We start from the raw sequence: 22,333 nt of genomic DNA, 5'->3' as shown, positions 1-22,333 counted from the left end.
TGAATTAACGACTCGTCGAAGTTTCACTAGTGTAATAGATAGAGGGTGATATGAGAAACAATAGCTTTATCAACATTCGCTAGACGCTGACCACGTCGTGTTCCGCTACTTCTTCTCCTTCTCCTTTTCGTTCGTCTTACTCTTGCGTTTCACTCTACCTTCTCCACCATTCCCTCCAGCGTTCCCTCCGCCATTCTCTCCTCCATCTCCTCCCTGCTGTCCCTCTCCGCTTTCCTCCTCGCCAACGCCCTCAGCCTGCGCGCTGCGTCCCAATCTAGAGCCACCGGTAAGACCCCCTGGACCATCACCCATCGTACTTCGTCTCGATGGTGCTCCTGCCCAGCGTCCCTGTAACTCATCCGTCCTCGCATACGCTTCATCACTCACTCTTCTAGCTGCTTCTATCCCCAACAGCAGCGCAGCTTGATCCTGGACCGACTGTCCATTAAGCACAGCCTGCTCGTATCTACGGCGGGCCGAGTGAATGCGTTGATCTGCTTGTCTACTGTCGTTGAGAGCACGGCGTAGCGTCCAGTTCGTTCCTATAGTCAGGACACCGCCTTCGACACGCGATAGTCCTGGTTGTGCAGCAGGCTGTGTCGCATCTTGCGAAGCTCGGAATGATTGGTTTGTTAACGCAGTTGGAGGATGAAGTTCGCGGTCTCGGCGCCTGCGCTCTCTTTCTTCTGCGTTGAGTACCATCGGCTGTCCACGCGGGCTATCATCCCCAAAGGACCCTCCGATCATGTCCAAGGCGCTACGTCTCCCGGTGCCCAGTGGGGGCGGAGGAGGACCTCGCCCCAGTTCTCTGGTCGATGGCCCTCCGCTTGCATTTGCCGTAGTTGCCCCTGTCGTCGGTCCTCCTGGTGTCGGTACTGCGGCATGTGCCGGTCTATCAAACTGTGCGAGGAAAGCAAGGGCTTCATCCGTACTTCTCGCCCTTACAAAACTCTGCATCAAGTGAGTCCTGATCCGTTCCATAAGAGCAAAAGCCTGCCGAGAATCATCGTGAAGGTTGGAAAGGTCAAGCAATCGTGCGACGAGTCTGAGGTCGATAGCCGTATCGCTCGTTATGTTGGCTGGAAAGAGGCCTCGGGGGAAGTCGAGATGCAACTGGTAGATGTTCCAGTTGATATAGATGTCACTGAGTGCCCGGCCTCTCTGTAATTCGGTGAGTACTGTGGCTTGCGTGGCGTTGTTTGCTGTTCCAGTCGCTGGTGCTTTGCCGTTCTGCTTTGCGCTTGCCGCTGCCTTTCCGCCATCGTCTGCCTTCTTCGGGGCTGGGCCGTCGTGGAGTATAATACTGGAACCTGAGCCAGAGTCGTCGTCGTCGTCGTCTTGATGTAGGCGGTGAGGGTCTAGGTCGTTGTAGTTCGGCTTTGCGCTATGCCTCAAGGTCTTCCTGCGCTCAGACAACTCTTTACCGTCATCTCCTGCAGATCTCTTCTTGCCTTTGCCCTGAGCTTCGGCCTGCTTTTCGTACTCTTTTAGTATCCTCTCCAAATCATCGCGCAGGCTCTGCTGTTTCTCAGCCGGCGTACTACCTATATCGCCAGTCTTTGACTTTCTCGTGTTCCAGCGCGACTCAATTTTCTTTCTGACTTCTTTGCCGAGATTAGGAGTTGCGTCGGATAACTCCCGCAGTTGCTTAAGGGTAGCTGGTTCGCATGTGTGTTCAGTCAAGTTCTTCGTTTGACCTTTGAGCCATGTATTTGCCGGTATGCAGCCGCTCAGGGTACTGAACCGTGGACCCCAATTCGTAGCCATGGCATTCGTCTCTTGTCTTACTCGTTGAGCGTCCGTCAGAGCAGGGGCCGGGACAGGTGCAATCGCCGGCGCAGCTGCATTACCCACAGGAGGAGGAGGAGGATCACTCGCAGTCGCCGGTCCAGCTACTTCGTCGTCTAGTTCAGTCAAGTAGTTTCGCAGCTCTTCTTCGTCTTCAGGGTTAGATTCGCGGTGCGGCTTCTGTACGCCATCTTCCACTGCCTCCTCCGCCTCCTGCTCAACCTCCTGTTCTCTCGCCACATCCGCCTCATCATCAACCATCATACTGTCTTCCCTTGTATCAGGATCCGCATCAGGTGTGGTTGGTGCCGCCGGTGCAGCTGGCGCAGTGGGTACAGTGGCAGCGACGGGTACCTCATTACCTTCGTTCTCGTTACTATCGTTCTGTTGCCTTTCTCTCCGTTCTCTGTTCTCTTCTCGTAGCGAGCGAGTAAACCTTTTCTTCTCTTTCGGCGACATTCTGAGATCCGTTTCTTCCGTGTTTTGCTTCTCTTTTCCCATAGAGATTGAGGGGTAAGATGGGTGAACAATTGCAGTTATCTTGGGGACGGAGTGAACTGCGATCTCAGCTCACGACTCTCTTTGGCTATATATAAGCCTTCGCAGACCCATCTCATTCCATCGTTTGCATCCAAACAAACTCTTTCTTTCATCTCCCAAACCTGAACGGCATTCAGTTGGCACTGGTTCCTCGTAGAGCAATCTAGAATCCAAGCAATCGCATTTCGAAGATGCTTCGCGATAAACAAGTCTACCTAAGCATGGCATCTTACCGTTTAGTAATGGAACGAGTACATGGGAGTCTTGCTGTTCATTCCAAAAAAAGACTAGAGATAGATCTAGATGTTCGCGATGAAGTTACTACTCCGATCGAGAAAGACTGGCATGAGGGTATGTCAATTTTCAGTGGTCACTACGTGCTATGAACACAAAGCTACATCACTCTACTGGTTCTTCTTCCATGTCGTCTCCATCGTCATTCTTACGGCCTTCACCGATCTCGTCTTCGTTGCTGCGTCCGTCTCTCGTTTCTCCACCGCCCTCGACATCGTCCCCTTGTTGACCTTGTCTGTCCTCTCTACCTCCAGCTTGCTCTGCCCCAGCCCCTTCATCCAGAACCTCTATCAGAAGTCTATGCCCATCCGCCACCTTCGCAGCCACCTCACCTCTCTCCCGTCGCTCCTGTAAACTCTCCCTCACACGATCAACATCCCCAGCCGCCACAACACGTTCTCGCAGTCCGATCGCGGCACGCAACTGCAACGCGTCTGCCGGAGTAGACGCACCGATACTACGGAGATACGCTATCCTGCGCCTGTATTGAAGCACCAATATATCCGCATCCCTGATATCCAAGGTGTTCAACGCGCGCCGCAGCTCTGCTTCCGTGGCAGGAGGTTGAACGCGGTCTTCGTCGTCTGCATCATCTTCTCTTGCCTGTGCTATAAGGCCCTCTAGCTCGGACGAATCTTCTGCTCTTGAGTTTCGGTTGGCGACTGAGGCTTCTCCGGTTCTTGGTCTTGCGATGGTATCACATTGTTTAGCTGGTTGCTTGCCATTCTTCTTTGGCTTCTTGGTCGGCCTGTGGTTTGTGTCGTCTTCGTCTTCTTCCAACGAGGCCAAGTCGTCATCGTCCTCCTCCACCACGATACTCGGCTTTCGCTTGGCTGGCTTCTGGCCGGCTGGTCCTGCGCCTAGAGCTGATACCAATCTGAACCCTGAGCCGTTGTCGCGTATGGCGGCATTGGGGCGTGAGGATCGCTGCTCAGCAGGCTGTGGTGGAGGTTGCTGAGGTTGAACTGGGCCCGAGGAGTTAACTGCGCTTGACGACTGACCAGTCGCGTCCACAGACCCAGCTGCTTCTTGCGTGGTGGGCTTCTCAGACTGTTGAGCTGTACCTTCGTTCCCGTTGTTGGATTTAGCCACGTTTTGACCTTGGGTAGCCGCTGATGCTCCTGATGCAGGCTGGGGTACTCTGGGGATAACAGGCCGTGGAGGCTGCGGTGTCGTCACAATTTCTCTAAGTCTGCCAGCCGCTGCTGTTGCTAATAAATCTAAGGCAGGAGCAGCAGCAGCTTGCTGACCACCCGCTGGAGGGATTGCGGAAGCGTTGTGGTTACGCGGCGACCTGCGTGTAGTTGGTTCCTCTATCTGCAGCTGATCAGCAACGGGCTCAACAGCCGGATGCCTCGGAATCTCGTCAGCTGCTCGCGCTGCATGGTAATAAGGCTCGCCAACTCTCGCAATGTGCGCCACGATATCGTCGGTAGTGAACGTGGCATCTCCCGCCACCTGATCTTCCAGGTCTTGTCTGAAGGCAGCAAGTTCATCTGGCGTACGTATAACATTGGAGAGATTGCGCAGAGCCGCGACGATCTCAAAAGCCAGGTCTTGATCCTTGGATACTCCTACTGGGCGCAGAGCATCTGGCAAGACATATAAAAGCGAGTCGGGGCCCCAGATGAGGTATATGTATTCGATTGCGGCGTTTCTCTGCTCTTCGTTTTGTATTATGATGACAGGAGGAGGCTCGTTGGCAGGATTTGCGTTGTCGGCGGCTTCTGGCTCAGCAGCGTTTGCTCTTGCCTGTGCATTCTTCTTCGCTTGAGCTGGCTTCTTCTTGACTTTCACACCGGCCTCTGCGTTCTTCTCTTTGCGGGGGCCCTTCGGAGGTATCTCATCGGGGCCTGAGCCAGAGTCATCTCCGCTGTCTTGTCGTGATCCCGAACGATCCACACTGTTACCGCCTGGTGTCTTGCTGCTGTCCTTTCGCCCTGATCCCTTCTTCCCCTTCTTCGCGGGAGGTAGATCTACTTCCAGATTATACAAGCCGTCATCGAGATCCACGTCGGAAGAGTCATCCGTTTTCGCGTCCTTCTTCTTTGGTTTACCCGGCTCTTTGTCATTCTTATCTCGTGCTTCCCGTTTCATCTGCAAATCGTAGATGATTTCCCTCAGATCGTTACGCAACTTAGATTCTTTTATGACCCTCTCTAATCCTGTTCTTTTTCCGTCCTTGTCATGCTTTCTGTAACGGAGCCACTCATCCAGTAGTGACCTGGCTTTGTCGAAGTTATTCCGTGTTATTCGCGATAGGTCTCGGAAAAGGCGTAGGGTAATCTTGTCCCATTCTTCGTCGGCGAGGTCGGTTTCACCGGAGAGCCACGTATCCTTGAGCTGTTTGTTTCTAACCTTGTCGAGCCCCAGCTCCATGATACTCCGTAGACTAGTAATATCCCAGTTGTTCTTGATCTCGTCGAGTAGGTCTCGTTTGGTCTCTCCTCCGCTGTCATCGTCGTCGTCGTCCTGGTCAATCTCCATATCGTCGCCGGCTTGCTCCGGTACCTCTTCAACACCGTCCCCCTCTTCAACCACTTCCTCATCTCCTTGCTTTCCTGCTTCAACCTCTTCATCAAGAAAACCCCAAAGATCATCCTCCAACTCTTGATCTAAGTTTGAGAGCACGTCTGATATTTCGCTTGTATCTGGCTCTATGTTCGCATCGGACGGAGCTGGCGTGACAGGTGGTTCCTTGGGCTGCTGATCGTCGTCTTGATGTTTCTTGCCGGGTTGGCTTCGCCTAGTCTTAGCCATGCTGGAGTCGGTACTATCGATGTTGTTGCTGACTGTGATGTGTTGGGTTAATGGCAAGATGGGTGAACAGCTCCAGTACGGCATTGCCTCCTCATTAATACACCCACACATCGCTCCATGCTCTTCTACGTTTGCTCCATCAACAAACATCTTCCTTTATCCCTCTATTCCTGAACGCGCTGGAAGAGCCAGGTCGGTAGAAGAAACAACTTGCGCGAAAACGAGAGTAACGAGGTGCAAAAATTACATTATCTGTAATCCCCCATTCCCATCTTCCATCCGTCAAGCGTAAAAAGCCCATCTGATGCCCATCTGCCCATCCATCCGTCTCTCTATGCCCACCCCCAATAAAACCCCCATGCGCCCACCTTCCCGTTCCCAAGATTAGATAAGAGACCCTTATAAATGTACAAAGAACTCAAACTTCGAGACAGAAAAGAGGAAAAAAAGAAGACGTAAGTTCAAAAGAGGCTGTATATCCCTACTTGGCCCCCTCTTCCGTCTTCCATACGCTTTCACACTACCACATATCGTCATCCCCCCTCTTCCCCCCCTCTTCATCACTATAATTACTATACCCTCCCCCACCCCCACCCATACCACCACCCCCACCCCCTTTACCAGATTGCCCCAGATAATTCTGCGTATTCGCTACACTATATCCACCTCCACCACCACCGCCGCCATTCGCACTATGATTCGAGTGATGCGAATCGCGCGGGTTCTGGTTATAAGAATTACCCTGCTGAGATCCGCCTCTTGCATGTTGTTGTTGTGATTGCTGGTGTTGTTGGTGCTGATGTTGGCCGTTTTGTTGTTGGTGAAGACCGCCGTTGGCTTGTTGTTGGTGTACAGAGGGCCATTCTTGTGAGGACTTTTCGGATGATGATTGCTGTTCGTGCTGTTGCTGTTGCTACGTTCTTCGTTAGTTTCCTCTTCTAAACACTCAATCTCGACATGTCTTACCTGCTGGTACCGCTGATACTGAGCAAACTCCTCAGGCTGCGACTGTTGCTGCTGATGTTGCTGCGGTTGCTGCTGCTGAACCTGCTGCTGAGATTGTTGAGCGGTCTGCTGCTGATGTTGCTGCTGCTGTTGCTGCTCCTTCTTCTGCTGCGCGGCTTGTTGCTGCTGCTGAGCCTGTTGAGCTTGCTTTGCTTGCTTGGAGTTGCCGATGGAAATCTGCGGGTGCATTTGCTGGACCTTGGCGAGGTACGAGTACATGAAGTTGGACAGCAAGACTTGGGAGTAGAGTTCGCGGCGGGGGTTCGCAAGCTTGATGTGGGCCATGCGGTAAATCGCGCGTTCTTCCAGGATCGAGAATCGGGTCCAGTTGTAGTCGATATCGGGCTTTAAGATGCGTGGCGGGGGCTCGGGCGATAATCCACGTGAGGCGTTCTTCTTGTGGGACGACTCTTTCTCGCCCTTTTTCTTTCCTCCTCCGAAGATGGAGGACAGCAGTCCAGGCTCCTTCTCTTTCTTGCCTTCGCTGGATGTTTTTCTAGCGCTCTCCTTCTTCCGCTCTTCTTCCAGCTTGACGCTTTCGCGATCCAGCACTACGCTCTCGCGACCACGACCGCCGCCCTGTATCGATGTCTGCAGGAGGTCCAGTCTCGTATCATCATGGCCCTTGTCCTTCTCCTTCTCCTGGGACTTGCTGAGCTTGTTCTTGACCTTCTTCGGGGCTTCTTTTTCCGAGTCTTTGTCTTTTGACTTCTTGTCTTTTTCCTTCTCCTTGTCACCACCAAACCAACCCCAGCTCGTCTTCCTTTGGCCGCCTTCAGAGCCATCCTTGTCCTTTTTATCTTTGGCCTTCGGTTCGAGCTTCTTCTCTTCTGGCGCGTTCGGGATTATGGACAGCGAATCGACCCTGTTGTTCTGGCCGGGCATCGCCGAAGGATGCGCTACTAGATCATCGAAGGATTGCGCGGGCTTGATCGGGGACGACTGAGCAGCTTGTGCATGACGGTTCGGTCGACTCGACGACTGGGGCTGGCGCTGTTGCTGTGGGGGTTGCTGCTGGGGCTGAGGATAATGGCGAGGGCCTGCAGGTTGTTGCTGGGCTTGAGGCGGAGGTTGGCGGGAGGAGTGACGTTCGGGTAGCTGAAACTGAGGTGTTCGGTTCTGTTCTTGTGGCGGTGGTGTCTCGATGATCTGGGGTACCTGCTGCGGCGGAGGTGTATAGCCGGGCAAAGGTGCAGTCGTGCGGCCGTTGGAGGCGATTCTCGAGTGGAACTGCCTGGGCTGCGGCGAGCTTCGTTCCTGTTGGGATATGGGCTCAGTAGAAGCTGACCTGGGGTATTCTTCAGATGAACCTGGTCTCTCGCCGCCATAGCTGGGAGATGCCCGCTTTGCCCCAGGCCGCGAGAAGTTGTTGGACGATCCTTCAAACGCCGAGTTAACGGGTTCCGACTGAACGCGGTTGAGACCTGGGAGAGGAGGGACTTCGGGTATGCTCTCGGTAGAGTGGACGGGCGAGGTGGACGGGGAATCTTCCGTGTCGGTGTCTCCTTGTCGACCAGAGACGAGTCGCCGTGAGAGGGGCGGGCCGCCTTTCCGCAGACTGCCTCGTCTGTACGTAGTGTGTGTTGATCTCTTGAGCGTGCCCAGACCACGCATCTTGCTACCCGGCACAATGGGCATCCCGTCAGCGCCCTCTTCCCCTTCCCCAGCCATGCCCTTTTGATCGATGCTCATCCGTCTTATCAAGGCCACCGGATCCTCCTGTATGTGCTCGAGCTCCTGAAGGTTCGACAAGCCCCCGTTGGGCTGCGCGCCAGATCGCTTCCTCTCCAGCCTCTCGGCGCCGTCCTTGTAGCCAGAGCCAGTATCAATCTGCCTGGACAGCATGGACTTCTTCCGCCGCAGCCCTCCACCCGAGCCCTGACGCCCCATGGCGCCATCCGGAGATAGCGAGTCCGAGTCTCCGGAGCGTCGTCTCGTCCTGTCAATCTTGTCTTCGATGAACGTCTTGAACTCCATGGGCGCCAGTTCGGGGTGCAGGCGTGCGGGTACCCAGAAGAGTTTCGACTCGTCCTCTTCCGACATGGCCGGTGGGGAGGGCGGTGAGTTTGCGGACTGGAACGAAGGCAGATCGGGATCGGCATTGTTAACGCCCATGGACATCCTCCGTATCGCCTGCAGGTTGCTCAGCTCCTGGGCGAGGCCCGCCGGGCTGTTCTCGTAGTCGAGGTTGTTCAGCGGGAACTGGTGCGACGCCGTGTTCGAATTCGAGCGGGACAGCGGCGGGGACATCTGGCCGCCGTTGGACGGGTGCCGGGCGACCGAGGCCCGCTTCTGGGCCATGTTGGCGGTGCCATTGGGGCTCGTGGGCGTTTGGGGCTTCTCGAAGGACATCTGGGGACGCAGCGGGGACCTCGCGGGGGGCGCGTTGGGGAAGGGGTCGAAGGCCTCGAAGGCGCCAAAGGACTGGATCGAGTCGCCGTTGGGGCTGGGGACGAAGCTTAGGGGTCGGAGGCTGCGGCGGTTGGGGGCGTCGGTGTCGCTGTCGCCGCCGTACATGTCGCCTATGGCCTCGGTGACGTGGTGGCTGTCATCGCTGATGGATATCTGCGGCGCGTGCCCCCGGCGCGGGCCTGGGTTTCGCATCTGATATAGGCGGTCCAGCTCTCTGGCTCTGTCGGTTGCCTGTGGGGTACGAGACTTGGTCAGCTTGGGGGCTCCTTGGAACGTCGGTTGGCGCCGCGGGCCTTTGCCGGGAGAATAGGGAAACGAAACAATGGCGACTTCAACTGTCACCACAGTATTTGGTAGATGTTTGCCTGAGGCTAGACACGTGCTACTCACCATTTGCGAAAGGTGCGGAGGTGCGGGTTAGCACGATTGCCACGGCTTGCTTAGGGCGCCGAGGCGGTGCGGGCATCCAAGGGCCCAAGGTTTGCGAGGCGGACGGGTCGGGCGTGTTGGTGCTGCGGCGAAGGAGTATCAAGCACCATGGTCTCAGGGAGAAATAGTAGAGGTACACATTCGCGCCGTGATGCACATGTCCAGCCAGCACCCCAACTAACTGCAATGTCACTAGCCCGGAGCGCGCCCAAGATGCACGACTCGGCGCCCTCCAGCTGCTCCGCCACACAGGGGGGCATCACCACAAGCCGAGTGTACGTCTGCCAGCAGCCGCCCTCAACCCGCCAGACAGCCAATCCATGTCCGCCTTACCCAGCCGGGCGACTTCGATACCGCATCCAGGGTCCTGCTCAAAAACAACTAGACCGTTTCAACGTCTACACCCAAAAGGAACCCCGAATGGAGTTTTCACGGTTTCGGCAGCACGCGGGTGTTCACGTTGACACCGAATGTGATGCGTGCGAGAGACAAGAATAGCCGTCTCGTCTCAGACTACTCGCAGATCCCCGGACTAAGTCACGGAAGTGCACCATGAAGCACGTCGCTAGCCCACACCATTGTCAAGCGAGCTGTCACCCTCCCTCGCTCCCAGCCCAACATCGTGATCCCATGCTAACTCACCGATATCATCTATCCACATATTGGCGCTACTCCCCGTCAGGCCGAAGCGCCAGGGGTAAATGTCCCTGCGTCTACCTATTCGCTCGTGCCGCTGAGACTTGTCTGTTGTACAACGTAGCCGCACGCCAAGGTGATGTCATGCTTAAGCGCTGACCCTCCGCGCTGCCATTATCGTGACTGCTCCAGGGCTGCATTGCCATCATCTCCGACGCTTGGGATTTTTCCTATTGCGAGTAGTTTGTCTATAGGGGTGGGAGTGGTGTGCTGCCATGGTATATACAAGAAGCAAAGATTCACATTCATGCCTGGCCCCTGGTCTCAGATCTCAGCACCTCATAGAAGGGAAAAACTGAACAGGTCTGTAGGCGACATTGAGCCAAAACCTTGCAAAGGCAGTAACCCAGCGCCAATGTAGGCTCTAGGCTGTTCAGCTTTTTCCTAGGTTGGCGTAGTCTCAGGTCTCAGGTCTCAGGTCGATGCGCTGCTGCGTCTCCAGACAAACATCGCCGAGGCCACTGCGCACGTGACGGCTCCGAGCGCTAGGTAAAGATTGAGATAATCGTAGCCGTCCTCTTCCTGCTTGGGGAAGGCTGTCGAGGGGTGGGTGGCGCTTTCGGCCAGCTATACGGTGTTAGCTCGTGGAATTAATCAATGGATGTAGTACGTACGTGGACAAACAGCTCCGATATGCTGTTCCACGTCGTGCTGACGTGCAGTGGCGGTGCCATTCTCAGGGCGCTGGTGTACTCGTCGGGCTGCTGCTCGCATCGCTGCATCGTCTTGTCCTGGTCTGCCTTCAGGGCTGTGTAGACCGCTGGTAGTTGGTCGAGATGGGGGTATTTCTTCCGCAGCTCGACAACATGCGCAAAGCTCGTGGGGTCGCTCGAGTCGTAGGTATAACACAACAGATCGCACGCGTCTAGCTTGGCCTGGTTCTCTAAAATCGCGGGTTCGAGTTCACCGAGCTCCTCTAGGATCAGATAGCATTGCTTGCCACCTTTCAACTCAACGCTGTTTACTGCCGAACGAGGCTTTATTGTGGGATGGTAGGTGTGGCTGAACGGTCGCTGAAGGAAGGCAGACAGCAATGAGCTCTTTCCACTTCCGCTCGATCCTATAACATAGCATAGAAAGACGTTGCGCTCGACGCGGCCAGGCTTCTTCCGCCGCTTCCTAGCTTTGGTCACTTTGAGTGCGCTGGTCGTGCCTCCGCGTTCGCCGCTCTCAAATCCGAGGTATGCCAGGTATGCTAGAGTCGTCTTGGGCTCTTCAAAGGTAGTCATGCTCCATTGCGCGAGCCAACCCTGTAGAGTGATGTATCCAGCTTCGTTGCGCACTGTACACGATGGGAACGACGAGTCCACCCACGATGTCGGCATGCCGGGGGTCGGTGCGAAAAGATTCGCAAGTTCTCTGTCGTTCAGTCCTCCGTCATTGTCCATATCAAACTTCAGGAACAGATCGACGAAGAAGCGGTAGCCGGACGGGCTGAGTTCGGCGGAGGAGAACTGAGGAACATCGAACTTGGGGTGGAGGAACGTGTCCTGGAGACTGAGACTGTCGGTGTAGTGGAACTTCCGCAGTATGATCCAGATGGTTTCGTGCCGCCCCTTCTGCGCGAAGATCTTGTTCAGGAGCAGAAACCCCTTCTCGTCCATGCCATGCTCGCCGGTCAGACCAGGAGCAAAGCGCTCCATCGACCTCTTTATGTTCATCAAATCGTCGTCCCCCAGCGGTTTCTCGAAGCACTTGATCTGGAAATCGTGAATCTCCTGATCGTTCCAGTACCCATCCTTGTCTGTGTCACATAGATGGAAGACGCGTTGCAGTGCAGACACGGCTGCTGGCTTGAGTGCGTTCTCCTTGGAATCGTATAGCGGCGCTATCGGGTGTGTGACGGCCTTTTGGCAGAGGAAGAAGACCTCGTTGATGTTGTGGTGGTCCTTGGCGCTGGTGCGGATGCAGGAGTCGATCTCCTTGAACTCGTTCATGACGGGCAGCATCTCCTCCGACACGACTTGGGATGTTGTGCCATTCGAGGCGATGTCGGACTTGTTCGCGCACAGCACCACTGGCACGTTGACGCCCAGGGAGCGGAAGTAGGGCATCCAGAACAGCGCCACCCGCTCATAGCTGTAGTGGTCCGAGTATACGAGGAGTATGACGTTCGATTTGCGGAGCTCTGTGCGGAGAGTGTGTCGTTCGTGGGGCAGGGCGGAGGTATCGACGATGGTGGTGGTGACATTGTCGGGCGTCCCAAGCGTGGGCGGGAGCGTCACCTGTGGGAGGACGGGCTGGATTTTGGCTGTGACGAAGACGTCCTTGACAAGAGACGTGATGATGGAGCTCTTGCCGACGCCATCGTCACCGCAAAGACAGATCCGTACTGCGCATGTTAGTGAGTGTGTTATCGGGAAGGAGCTCCACATACCGGTCGCCATTTCTCGGCGGCATTATTGGTGCATTTGGGCAGGTGTGAAGGACGTAGTGGAGGGAGTGAGTGGTTGGAAAATGGATCGGACCTGCCGTGAGAATATTCAGACTTTTTGTGCAATGTTCACAGCACTCCCACCGATTCGTGGTCAGGGCAGCACCAGTGCTGTCAGAAGGCTTGGCACACGTGGGAGACGATCGCAGCCCTGGAGCTTCCCCGCCAGCAGCCCCGCAAGATTGGCTGCTGGGAGGTGCAATGCGTCGACCGTTGTCGAGTGGCCCTGCAGATAGGCCGGACCCATGTCATGCCTCGTCCTCTCCACCAACGGCCAGCGGCATGGCAGGCAATTAATAAGACTGCGCAGTGCACGGAGCCATAAGGCGCCCGTCTCGTCTCCGCTTTCCACTTCCCCAATGGTTCCATGGCCCGCGCTCCCATGCCAGTCCCAGCCTGCCTGCCGCGGGCCACAAGCTTCCTTCTCCGCGCGCGCCCAAATTGACGTATCCTGCCTCTTCACACGCCGATGCCATAGCCGCGGTACTTGCTGGTGCTAATGTCTTACCCTTAACTCTACCCTGTCACTCCTAGCCAGGCACCGCGACTCCACCAGGCCGTAGTTAGCCCGCAACTGATTACACTGCAGCAGCTATGTTGTGAGTACCTGTCCTATCTCTGGCTGACCGCCAGTCGCCCACCAATGGCAGCCCTATCGTGCTCCACCCCCATCGGACGCGCGACTGATGTGTGTACAGCGTCCTCCCTCCGCCGCCACGCTATCCTGTCGGAGGCTACCCGGGCGCGCAGCCGGGCCAGCTTATCGAGACCAACAACACCCTCACCCACCCCACCGGCCCCGAGCACCAGCTGGTCGTCGGAGAAGGTAATTAACCAGCCTGGACCCTGCAGTCGCTGCCCTCACTGACGCTATGAAAGGTACCTATGTGCTGCGCGACGACCTCCACCTAGCTACGCCCCCGCCGCATCCCTCAGAGGCCCCCATCCACAACCCGAACCCGCTTGCGACGACAGTATCTCCTCCCACAGCCGGCACCAAGCTCTCGCTAGTCGCCCTTGCGCCCCGCCAGCCCTCGCAGTCGCAACTCCACCGATTCGGCACACGGACGAGCACCCGGTCGCAAGTGCCCCCGAGCATACAGGAGTCGCCGTACGAGTCCAACAGCCAGGCGAGCGATGGCGGTTCATACAGCGCCAATGGTATCGTGTCGTCTCCGCTGGATGGGCTAAAGACACCCGTGTTCGGCGAAGGCAACGCGGCGCTGGCAGTCATCAACGGCAAAGACTCTAAGGATCCTACTAAGAGGCGGAAACCGAAGAGCAACATTGTTAAGAGCAACTCGTCCTTCGTATCCAGAGTCATCCCCCACGAGGCCCTGACCAAGCGACTGCAAGAACACAACCCAAATGGTCTCTATGCTTTCGCAAACATCAACCGCGCATTCCAGTGGCTGGACTTGACATCGCCTACCAAAGACGAACACCTGACCAAGATCCTCTTCACCAAAGCGCACGCGCTATGTCACGACATAAACCAGATCACAAAAGGCCCAAATCACCTCGACATCATCATGGGCTTTTCCACAGGCGACATAATATGGTACGAGCCAATGTCGCAAAAGTACGCGCGCATCAACAAGAACGGTGTCATCAACAAGACCGCCGTGTCAGACATACGGTGGTTGCCGAATAGTGAGAATCTGTTCCTCGCAGCGCACATGGACGGCAGTCTGGTGGTGTATGACAAGGAGAAGGAAGACGCCGTGTTTGTGCCAGAAGAAGCCGTCACATCTCCTAGCGAGAATGGGCTGACGGATCAGGAGAAGAAGCTGAAGCACCTCTTAACCGTGAAAAAGTCTGTCAACTCGAAGAACCAGAGAACGAACCCCGTGTCCTACTGGCAAGTCTCCAGGTCAAAGGTCAATGCCTTTGAATTTTCGCCCGACCGACGTCATCTTGCGGTTGTGTCCGAGGATGGGTCCTTCAGGATCATGGATTTCCTTCGCGAGAAGTTGCTCCACCACTACATGAGCTATTACGGCGGCATGATGTGTGTCTGCTGGTCGCCTGACGGTCGCTATGTCGTCACAGGAGGGCAAGACGATCTCGTCTCGATATGGTCTTTGGAGGACAGCATGCTGGTAGCGCGCTGTCAAGGCCACAATTCGTGGGTGACGGCAGTGCAGTTCGATCCATGGCGATGCGACGAGCGCAATTACCGTATCGGCAGCGTAGGGGAGGACTGCCGCTTGTTGCTGTGGGACTTCAGCGTCGGCATGCTGCACAGGCCGCGAGCAGTGAGTGCAGTCGTTGAACGCGACAGTTGTGATGGCTAACGTTGATGCAGGCGTCTGTGCGACAGCGCGGTAGCATCGCCTCGTCGAACCTCAAGATGCAGCGCACACAAACGGGAGGAAGCTCGGTCAATAGGCTGCGATCGAACTCCAACCTCACATCGGGCAGCATGGCGGACGAGGAAGAAATAGTGGTGCACCCCGTGGAGCCTCGGGCACGCACGGCCATGCTACCTCCAGTGCTGGTGAGTTTGGCCTGAAACCTCAACATCAATTTCTAACCGCCAATACCCATAGGCAAAATCCGTCCACGAGCACCCACTGTGCTGGCTAGGCTTCGAAGAGGACTGCATCCTCACCTCATGCAAGAACGGTGAGTCCCAGTCTCAGCAGCAAGCAAAGTTTTCGTTCAAATCACCTCATATCCACCCGTTACGCGCACGTTGGCACCATGATCTGCGATAAGACCGGGTTTCTACTACAGGCGCCAGGTGGCCGTGCGCAGGAACACCCGTCTTAGTGGCGCACAGGGATCCGCCCGACGCATTTGTTGAGTTCGCGATGGGCAAATTGAGAGATAAGGAAGTGGATCGCTGACAGCTTTGTATTGCAGGCCATATCCGGACTTGGGACCGACCGAAAGAAGGTGCTGGGAATGACGACAGCAGTACGTCTGTGAGTGCAAATGGGAACCATGCTTAGGACGCGGTATTTGGATCTGCATAAGACGTTATCGCGCGATTGGGTTTTGGTGGTGGTGGTGGCGGGATCGAGGTCGAGGTCGGAGGTTTTCGTGCGCTCCGAACACTAGCCAGCTTTCATGTGCACTTTGCTGCGTACGCACCACTACAGTCTAGGAAGTAGACGATCTCTACGATAATGTATACTTCTACTGAGCCTACAGACTATATTCTTCAAAAACATGGGTTCACTGAAAACGGCGCGCCACACAAGTTCCAAGGTTCTATCGGAGGGAGGTCCAACCTCCCTCCGATATATCCCGAACATCAGTCTGACATGTGCCAGACGCCGTTCAGCCCTACATGCACGTCTATCTTCCTTGCATGCCGCCGCGGGCGAAGAAGCTTACTTTGTTCTAGAACACCCAGTACATCAATCTGCACACACACATGCGTCACCTAAAATCAAGTTTCCTTATCTCCACCATGCACTCTTTACGGCAAAAATCACGACCATGAGGATACCACTGGGTTTCCGGCCGGTAAACTAAAGTCACTAGACCATGTCGATTGCGCTCACGATGTCGGAGCTGCATGTAACTAGGGCGGTGGATACAATGCGGGAATTATGTGTAGTTGAGAAGAGAAGCGATTGTGGGTCTGTATATACTTTAATGTACGTACATACATGTAGTATGTGCATGGCTATGATGAGGCTCTGCTCGCATTACCCACAGTTGCGGCAATGCAGGTCTAGCCGCAGATTTTCGTGACCGTGCATGCTCGGACCGAGATTAAGGTAGGGGAAGAGTTGAGTGGTGTCAACTGGCTGTGTAGGAGAGGCTGGTGGGTGGCTACCACCAGGGTTTCAGCGTGGCGGTCAACACAGTCGTGGCGGCGATGGCGTGGCTGTATCGACGATGCAGATGCGTTGAGATGGAGTCAGTGTGAGACGGAGGTAGGAACGATGGTTCACACGAATAACACCGCAACTCAAACCTTGATAGCCATACCCCCTTCATTGATTGAGCAACGACACGCAATACACATGCATGCACACCCTCCACCCAATCCCTCCACGTCAGGCGACCCTCGTTCGACCAGACAGCAGAAATGCCAGTCTCGACGATAGTATTCGTCGAAGATTGGAACCGGCGAGGTGCATTCGCACGTTTCGGAATTTGAGCTGCAGGTTGGCCGATGCTGCAAGATGGGCGGCAACCATGCCAGGTGTGGCGCAATCGCAGCTACTATCCATGTGCAATGCGTAAGAGGTAGAAAAGCGCACTAGAAGGCTGGGTACCATGTGGAGATACTTCGGGAGAGCCGCAAGCAAAACCCTGAAGAGCTTAGGCTTAGAGCAGGAGCTTGACGGCGATGTGACTCCAAGCGAGGGATGAGGAATAGTGGGTGTTGTCGGCGGGTTTGTTGGATAGGCTGTAAGACGGAGTTATTCATGATTGCATCGCAATGAATTACTCTGGACGCGCGTAATCAATGTCTCTGAAGGCTACTTGCACATGCGGATTAAGATCGCGCTGCTATCGCCATGGCCGCCGTTCGCGGTGTCTTCTTATCGGAAGACCTTCTTTGGGACGGCCCCTGCTGCCAGCCCCGGCCTGCCAATGCGACGCCTAATGATTGCGCCAGAAAATTCTAAGACGTGAGCGCAACCCAGGAGCCGCGCTAGACAGGCGACTACAATGATGCGAGCAGGCCTACTGGACTTGTCGCGTCTCCACTTGCAGCCCATGAGCTCATCAGGGTGCAGGCCGCCCTTGCCCGCTTTATCCCACGCGCAGCCAGCTAATGTGGTATATCTAACGCGGTACCTACACGCGGCCGCGGCCAGCTGAGTAGAGTCCTGCCCTTACTATACTTTGGTTGCATATCAGTGACGTGCGGCGCTTTCTGTGTCTACTTCCTCCCACGCTTCGATCAGCCTCTCTCAGCTTGCTGACTGCATCGCCGTCCACGTTCGCATATTATACCACCTACGCCTGCTAGAAGTAGAAGGATACACTGTCGCTGGTTACATTTCTACAATCGAAACCCCTCTAAACACCTTCTCGGTGGTGTTTGGTTCGACTCATAAAAAACGACCCTCGTTACATCATGCCTCGCCCAGGTGTCGGGGTCTTCGGCAGACATGCCGTGCCCACCCTGGAGATCAAGTACGCTTCTACCACCGCCAAACCTCAACATGGCGATATCTAACACATTCCCAGGCCGGAGTCGCCTTTTGTCGTTTTCTATGGAGAGTCGTCTGAGTCGCATGAGACGGAGCTGAGGGGCAAGTTGATTCTGAACAACCCAGAGTCCATGTCAGTGAGGAGCTTGCGAATCACACTCACGGGCACACGCAAAGTCTCGTATGGTAACGCCCCTGTCGACACTGGCTCAAGATTGCATGCTAATTGACCGTCCGCGCAGATGGCACTTGACCAACACCGTCAGCCCGCAGCCGATTACGCAAAAGACCAACTTCCTCGTCGAAGAACTCCACCTCTTTCCCGTCGACGTCGGCAGCAAGACCAAAGCGCACAAGCTCAACGCCGGATATCATGAGTGGGATTTCAAGTTCAAGATGCCGCCCAACCTCGACCAGAGCGTCGAGGGGCTTCCGACCAACTGGGTGGTTTATAGTCTCAAGGCCCACGTGGATAGAGGGTACATGAGCAAGCAGCTCAGTGCTACGGCGCACATCCGCGTCATTCGCACGCTCGGACGCGACATGCTCGAATCCATGCCCATGGAGCAGATCAACGAGGATATCTGGGCGAACAAGCTGGCCTATAAGATTACGGTCCCGCAGAAGAACTACATTGTCGGAACGTCGATAACAGCCGATTTCGTGCTGATTCCCCTGCGCAAGGGTGTGGAGATTTCGACAATCAAGATGGAGCTGATAGAGTCGCGGCAATTGTTCGCCGACTATGCTGGCCGCCGGATAAGTCACAACAACGACATGCAGGTTGCGGTCACAGAAGGCGACATGCCCGAAGACTCTGCGCGCAGGGTCCCCGACGGAACAGAAGACACAGACGCGCTATTCGACGAGTCGCATCGCTTCTCCATGACGCTCGATCTACCCAAGTCGCTCAAGAACTGCCGGCAATCCGTAGACACAGAGAACATACGGTTAACGCACAAACTGCGCTTATACGTCAACCTCAAGAACCCCGAAGGCCACACGAGCCAACTGCTAGTAAAAAACCACGTCCACCTCTTCATCTCGCCGAACCTGCCCCCCAACGAAGACCAAAGCGTAGTCGTAGACCAAAACATCCTAAACGCGCAAGCCATCCAAGACGAAGTCAACCAAAACGCGCCGCCGACATACGGGCTCCACCAGCTCGACTCGCTCTACAACGACATCGACCCCTCAGGCTTCATGACACCCGGCGGCGTCCACAGCATGATGAACAGCGGGGCCAACACGCCCTTCTACGCCCAATCGCGGCGCGGCTCAGCCGAAGACCTCACGTCGCTCGACGCAGCCGTCCACCAACCCGGCGGCGGCGCCTCCGCAGCTGCCCTCCAACACCGCCTCGCTAACCTCAGCATGCATCACTCCGACCGCCCCACCCGCTTCCAACCCACCCGCCAACACTCCTCCGGCGAAAGCACGCCCGCCCACGGCACCACCACCACCGAACAAGCGTACTTCGACCTCCCGCCCTCAAACTACGACATGGACGCCCTCGCCCGCACGCCCAGCTACAACACCGCCGTGCGCACGCCCGCTGGTTCGCGGACTCCTGGCGGCATGGATATGGATTTGCCGAGCTATGAGATTGCGATGAGTAGGCCTAGTTCGCCGAGCAGGAGTCGCGGTAGTAGGGGGACGACGCCGAGTCCCACGCGCAGTCTGGATACGTTGAATGAGGAGACGTATCGGAATACGCAGATGAATAGTCGGAGGCAGAGTCCTAGGACGGCGAGTCCGAGTAGTGAGGGGAGGTAGCGGGATTGTTTACTAAGGTGGATGGTTGGTTGGAGGGGGGTTTGTTGGGTTTGGTACGCTGGGTTTTTGACTTCATTTCGTTCCCTGCTCTCGTCACAGTTATGATTACGTTCACGAGCGCATGTTAGACCCAGAGACGCATATTTCCTTCACTTCAGCATTTGTATAGATATAGATTTAGATTTTCGGTTTTGTTTAGGCTTCACCACTCTCGATTGGGTTGGACTGGGTTGGATACAGAGGTAGTAGAGGAGGGAGGATACCCCATGCGCATCTTTTTTTTACTATGCATAGTAATTACATATCATTACACTCTATCCATGACTATCTCAGATGCTGCATGTGCACCTTACAGCTTCCATCTTCCATCTACTATCCATCTACCATCCATCTACCATCCATCTACCATCCATCTACCATCCATCTACCATCCATCTACCATCCATCTACCATCCATCTACCATCCATCTACCATCTTCCATCCCCCATCTTCAACATCGATATGACGTAGCAAATCACCTTGGCATCGCGTGCATGACTCGCGCGCTGTCCCTACCATGGCACTTGTTACTTCCACACTCCCCCACGACTGACTCGACGTAGGCTCAACGTAGGCCTCGTCGTCTAGTCGATCCTGGGGCAAGACGTGGGCGATCGTATAGATAACACAACAGTCACGCGTAGCCGCACAAGGAGAGTTTTCCCACCTCTCACACACGCCAAGCTGTCGTCGGATCGTTGACATCGGGTAATCACCGGGATGCTCGGGCAGATGACCGAGATGTAGATTGTCGATCCATGGATTGGCGAGCTAGTATGAGTTTGGTAGTGTATCCGCTGTGTTGGCTGCATGTGTACTTCCGAAGTTAAACCATGAGTATCTAAGACGTGTATGCCAGTCTCGATGAGTAAATTGTTGCTTGCGCACACTTGGCATGTAGTAACTCAAAGTACATGCTTGTGCAAAATAAACAATACAGTACAACTCCATCACCAAAAGTCATCTCGAGGTAGCCAAGCCAGTGCACCGTATGCAGCTTTATTACCCATTACACCACCTCCATATCCTCCTCCTCATCTTCATCTACATCTACCCATCCTATACCCACACCCACACAGTATCTACCCAGTCCTATATCTATCCCCTCACACCCACCCTACGAAGGATAATGCTCAAACAAAAACCCCGCCGCCATCTCCGTATCCCCCTCCGTCGCATTCAGCGCCGCCAACGCCTCCTGCCTGCTAAACCCCAACACAACCAACTTCTGTACCTCTTCGTCGGGCCAAGCCGCCCGCGCAGCAGGCAGATTACTAACCATGTTGCGAATCTGGTCGGCCGTGATGTTTTGAAGTCCACTTCCACTTGCACTACCACTTCCACTTCCACTTCCACCACCTACCCCACCCATCGCCGCTCCACCAAAGTCATAAATAGGCGTTTTATCCAAGTCGACATCCGTTCGTAGAGAAAGTCCTAGCGCTTTAACCCACCCCGCCTGCACAGTCTCGTTGCCGAGTTCGAGACCAGACACATATTCGATATCATCATCACAATCCCCCGCATTGAAGTACTCCCAGCCCATCATCCCCCCAAACCCCTTCCCCACCTTATAATAACTCTGCCGCAACTGCTGTGCAACCACCGCCAGCCGTCCCACATCAACATACCCACCCCCATTCGCCTCATTCGTTACAACGCCCATGACAATCTTTTCTGGTTTCCAGCCCGCGGCGATGATGGTGTCGTACCACGCCGTTGTAAACGCGTCGCCCCATCCGCAGTAGAATTGCGTGTTGTACCACGCTATTTCTTTCCCCCAGACGCTGCATTCGAGCTCCGGGTAGCTGAAGCCGGAGAGATGGCGCAGCGTGGGGTGTAAAGGGTTAGGGGTGGGGCCGCTGGCGAGCATGGGCCGGGGTGGGCGGAGGTGTGCGGGGATTTTGGGGTCGGGGATTAGGGCTGTGGCTACGGGGGCGAGGGTAATCAGGAATTCGGGGCCGAAGTCGGCTCGAAGGCGCGAGATGAGGCGGGTGGTGGTGGAGAGGGGGATGGCTTCTTCGATGTCGAGGTCCAGGCCGGAGAGGGAGCGGGCGGTTATTAGGGCGGCGAGGGGGGTGTAGTGTGCTTCGAACTGGGGGGATTTATTAGCTTTATGCTTCTTAGGGATGATGGGATGGGGGTGGTGACATACACTCTCTTCGTCTCCGCTCAACTTCTCGTAACTCCCCTTCGCTGCTCCACCCAGCATACCCAACACCTTGACCCCACTCCCTTGTAACCAATTCACCTCTCCCCATAACTGATCAAACCTCTTATCATCCGGCTTGTGATCATTCAGCGTAATATTCCCCGGCCCATCATTAAGGTGGATAGCCGCAACAATCACATGCGTGATGCCCGTGTTGTTCGTCAGCAGCGGAAGCAACGAGTGGTAAGTGCCGTTTGAGTCGTGGAAAGTCTGGTGGTAGACGATGAGGCGTGGGCCGGTGGATGGCGGAAGGAGTTTCGCATTGGGAGTCATTGCTGAGTCAGTGGAGGAAGCGTGGTGAGCAGACCTCCCGTGGAGACCTGGTACGTGGACGCGTTCCTGCAGGTCCGTAGGGCTGAGGTGGGGCAGGCGCGCTACGTCATTCAGAGGTGCCAGGGGCATCATCGCCGCTAGGGGCAGCATCGCGAGCCAGCACAGGAAATTCATAATGTTGATGTAGTTTGTATGTAGTATTAGGGAACGACGCACAAGTGCACAGTTTTATATTCCATCTCTCCTGGCATCAGCAGGACATGGCTGTGGTGTACTTTGGTTGTCACGATGCGATTTTACTGAGATCCATGGTTGCGATACACTGAAGCACCGTCAACCACAGTTCCACTTCGTGGAAAGATGACAGCCTGCATACTCAGCTATTGAGGTCAGAACGCGGTGGTATAGACACAGTAGTAGTAGTACACTGAAACCGGCCTTGGAAGGCTCACATTTAACCCGTGATGTCGGTGTAGTTATATGTTGTATTGCATGCATGTACTCAGTAGCATACCCTGACCAGAACGCCATTTGCTGTCCGATAAAGA

The 22,333-nt window shown here is 55.3% G+C and overlaps 6 protein-coding genes across 6 annotated transcripts; 2 read left to right on the top strand and 4 right to left on the bottom strand.

The window, feature by feature from the left end:
* Nucleotides 1-105: 105 nt before the first annotated feature.
* On the bottom strand, nt 106-2,247 carry J4E85_011600 (uncharacterized protein; the record flags this gene model as incomplete). Its single annotated transcript, XM_051475802.1, has 2 exons — nt 106-348; nt 388-2,247. The coding sequence occupies 2 exons, from the start codon at nt 2,245-2,247 to the stop codon at nt 106-108; spliced, it is 2,103 nt and encodes a 700-aa protein (XP_051320373.1).
* A 480-nt stretch (nt 2,248-2,727) lies between these two features.
* On the bottom strand, nt 2,728-8,991 carry J4E85_011599 (uncharacterized protein; the record flags this gene model as incomplete). The annotated part of the gene is made up of 3 exons (XM_051475801.1): nt 2,728-5,395; nt 5,961-6,295; nt 6,349-8,991. The coding sequence occupies 3 exons, from the start codon at nt 8,989-8,991 to the stop codon at nt 2,728-2,730; spliced, it is 5,646 nt and encodes a 1,881-aa protein (XP_051320372.1).
* A 1,347-nt stretch (nt 8,992-10,338) lies between these two features.
* GEM1 (ERMES complex Ca(2+)-binding regulatory GTPase gem1) lies at nt 10,339-12,311 on the bottom strand (the record flags this gene model as incomplete). Its single annotated transcript, XM_051475800.1, has 3 exons — nt 10,339-10,491; nt 10,539-12,256; nt 12,302-12,311. The coding sequence occupies 3 exons, from the start codon at nt 12,309-12,311 to the stop codon at nt 10,339-10,341; spliced, it is 1,881 nt and encodes a 626-aa protein (XP_051320371.1).
* A 641-nt stretch (nt 12,312-12,952) lies between these two features.
* Nucleotides 12,953-14,873, top strand: J4E85_011597 (uncharacterized protein; the record flags this gene model as incomplete). Its single annotated transcript, XM_051475799.1, has 4 exons — nt 12,953-12,957; nt 13,057-13,184; nt 13,238-14,616; nt 14,667-14,873. 4 exons carry the CDS (start codon nt 12,953-12,955, stop codon nt 14,871-14,873), a joined length of 1,719 nt encoding a protein of 572 aa, XP_051320370.1.
* Nucleotides 14,874-17,408: 2,535 nt separating this feature from the next.
* Nucleotides 17,409-19,260, top strand: J4E85_011596 (uncharacterized protein; the record flags this gene model as incomplete). The annotated part of the gene is made up of 3 exons (XM_051475798.1): nt 17,409-17,467; nt 17,522-17,665; nt 17,727-19,260. 3 exons carry the CDS (start codon nt 17,409-17,411, stop codon nt 19,258-19,260), a joined length of 1,737 nt encoding a protein of 578 aa, XP_051320369.1.
* A 1,157-nt stretch (nt 19,261-20,417) lies between these two features.
* Nucleotides 20,418-21,785, bottom strand: J4E85_011595 (uncharacterized protein; the record flags this gene model as incomplete). Its single annotated transcript, XM_051475797.1, has 1 exon — nt 20,418-21,785. One exon carries the CDS (start codon nt 21,783-21,785, stop codon nt 20,418-20,420), a length of 1,368 nt encoding a protein of 455 aa, XP_051320368.1.
* Between the last annotated feature and the right edge of the window lie 548 nt (nt 21,786-22,333).

The sequence above is a fragment of the Alternaria conjuncta genome (genome assembly GCF_024043145.1).
Source record: "Alternaria conjuncta strain BMP 0040 chromosome Unknown scaffold_38, whole genome shotgun sequence".
NCBI classification, from domain to species: Eukaryota; Fungi; Ascomycota; class Dothideomycetes; order Pleosporales; family Pleosporaceae; genus Alternaria; species Alternaria conjuncta.
Note: the sequence above shows the minus strand (reverse complement) of the source record. Positions and strands in the feature narration are given on the sequence as shown.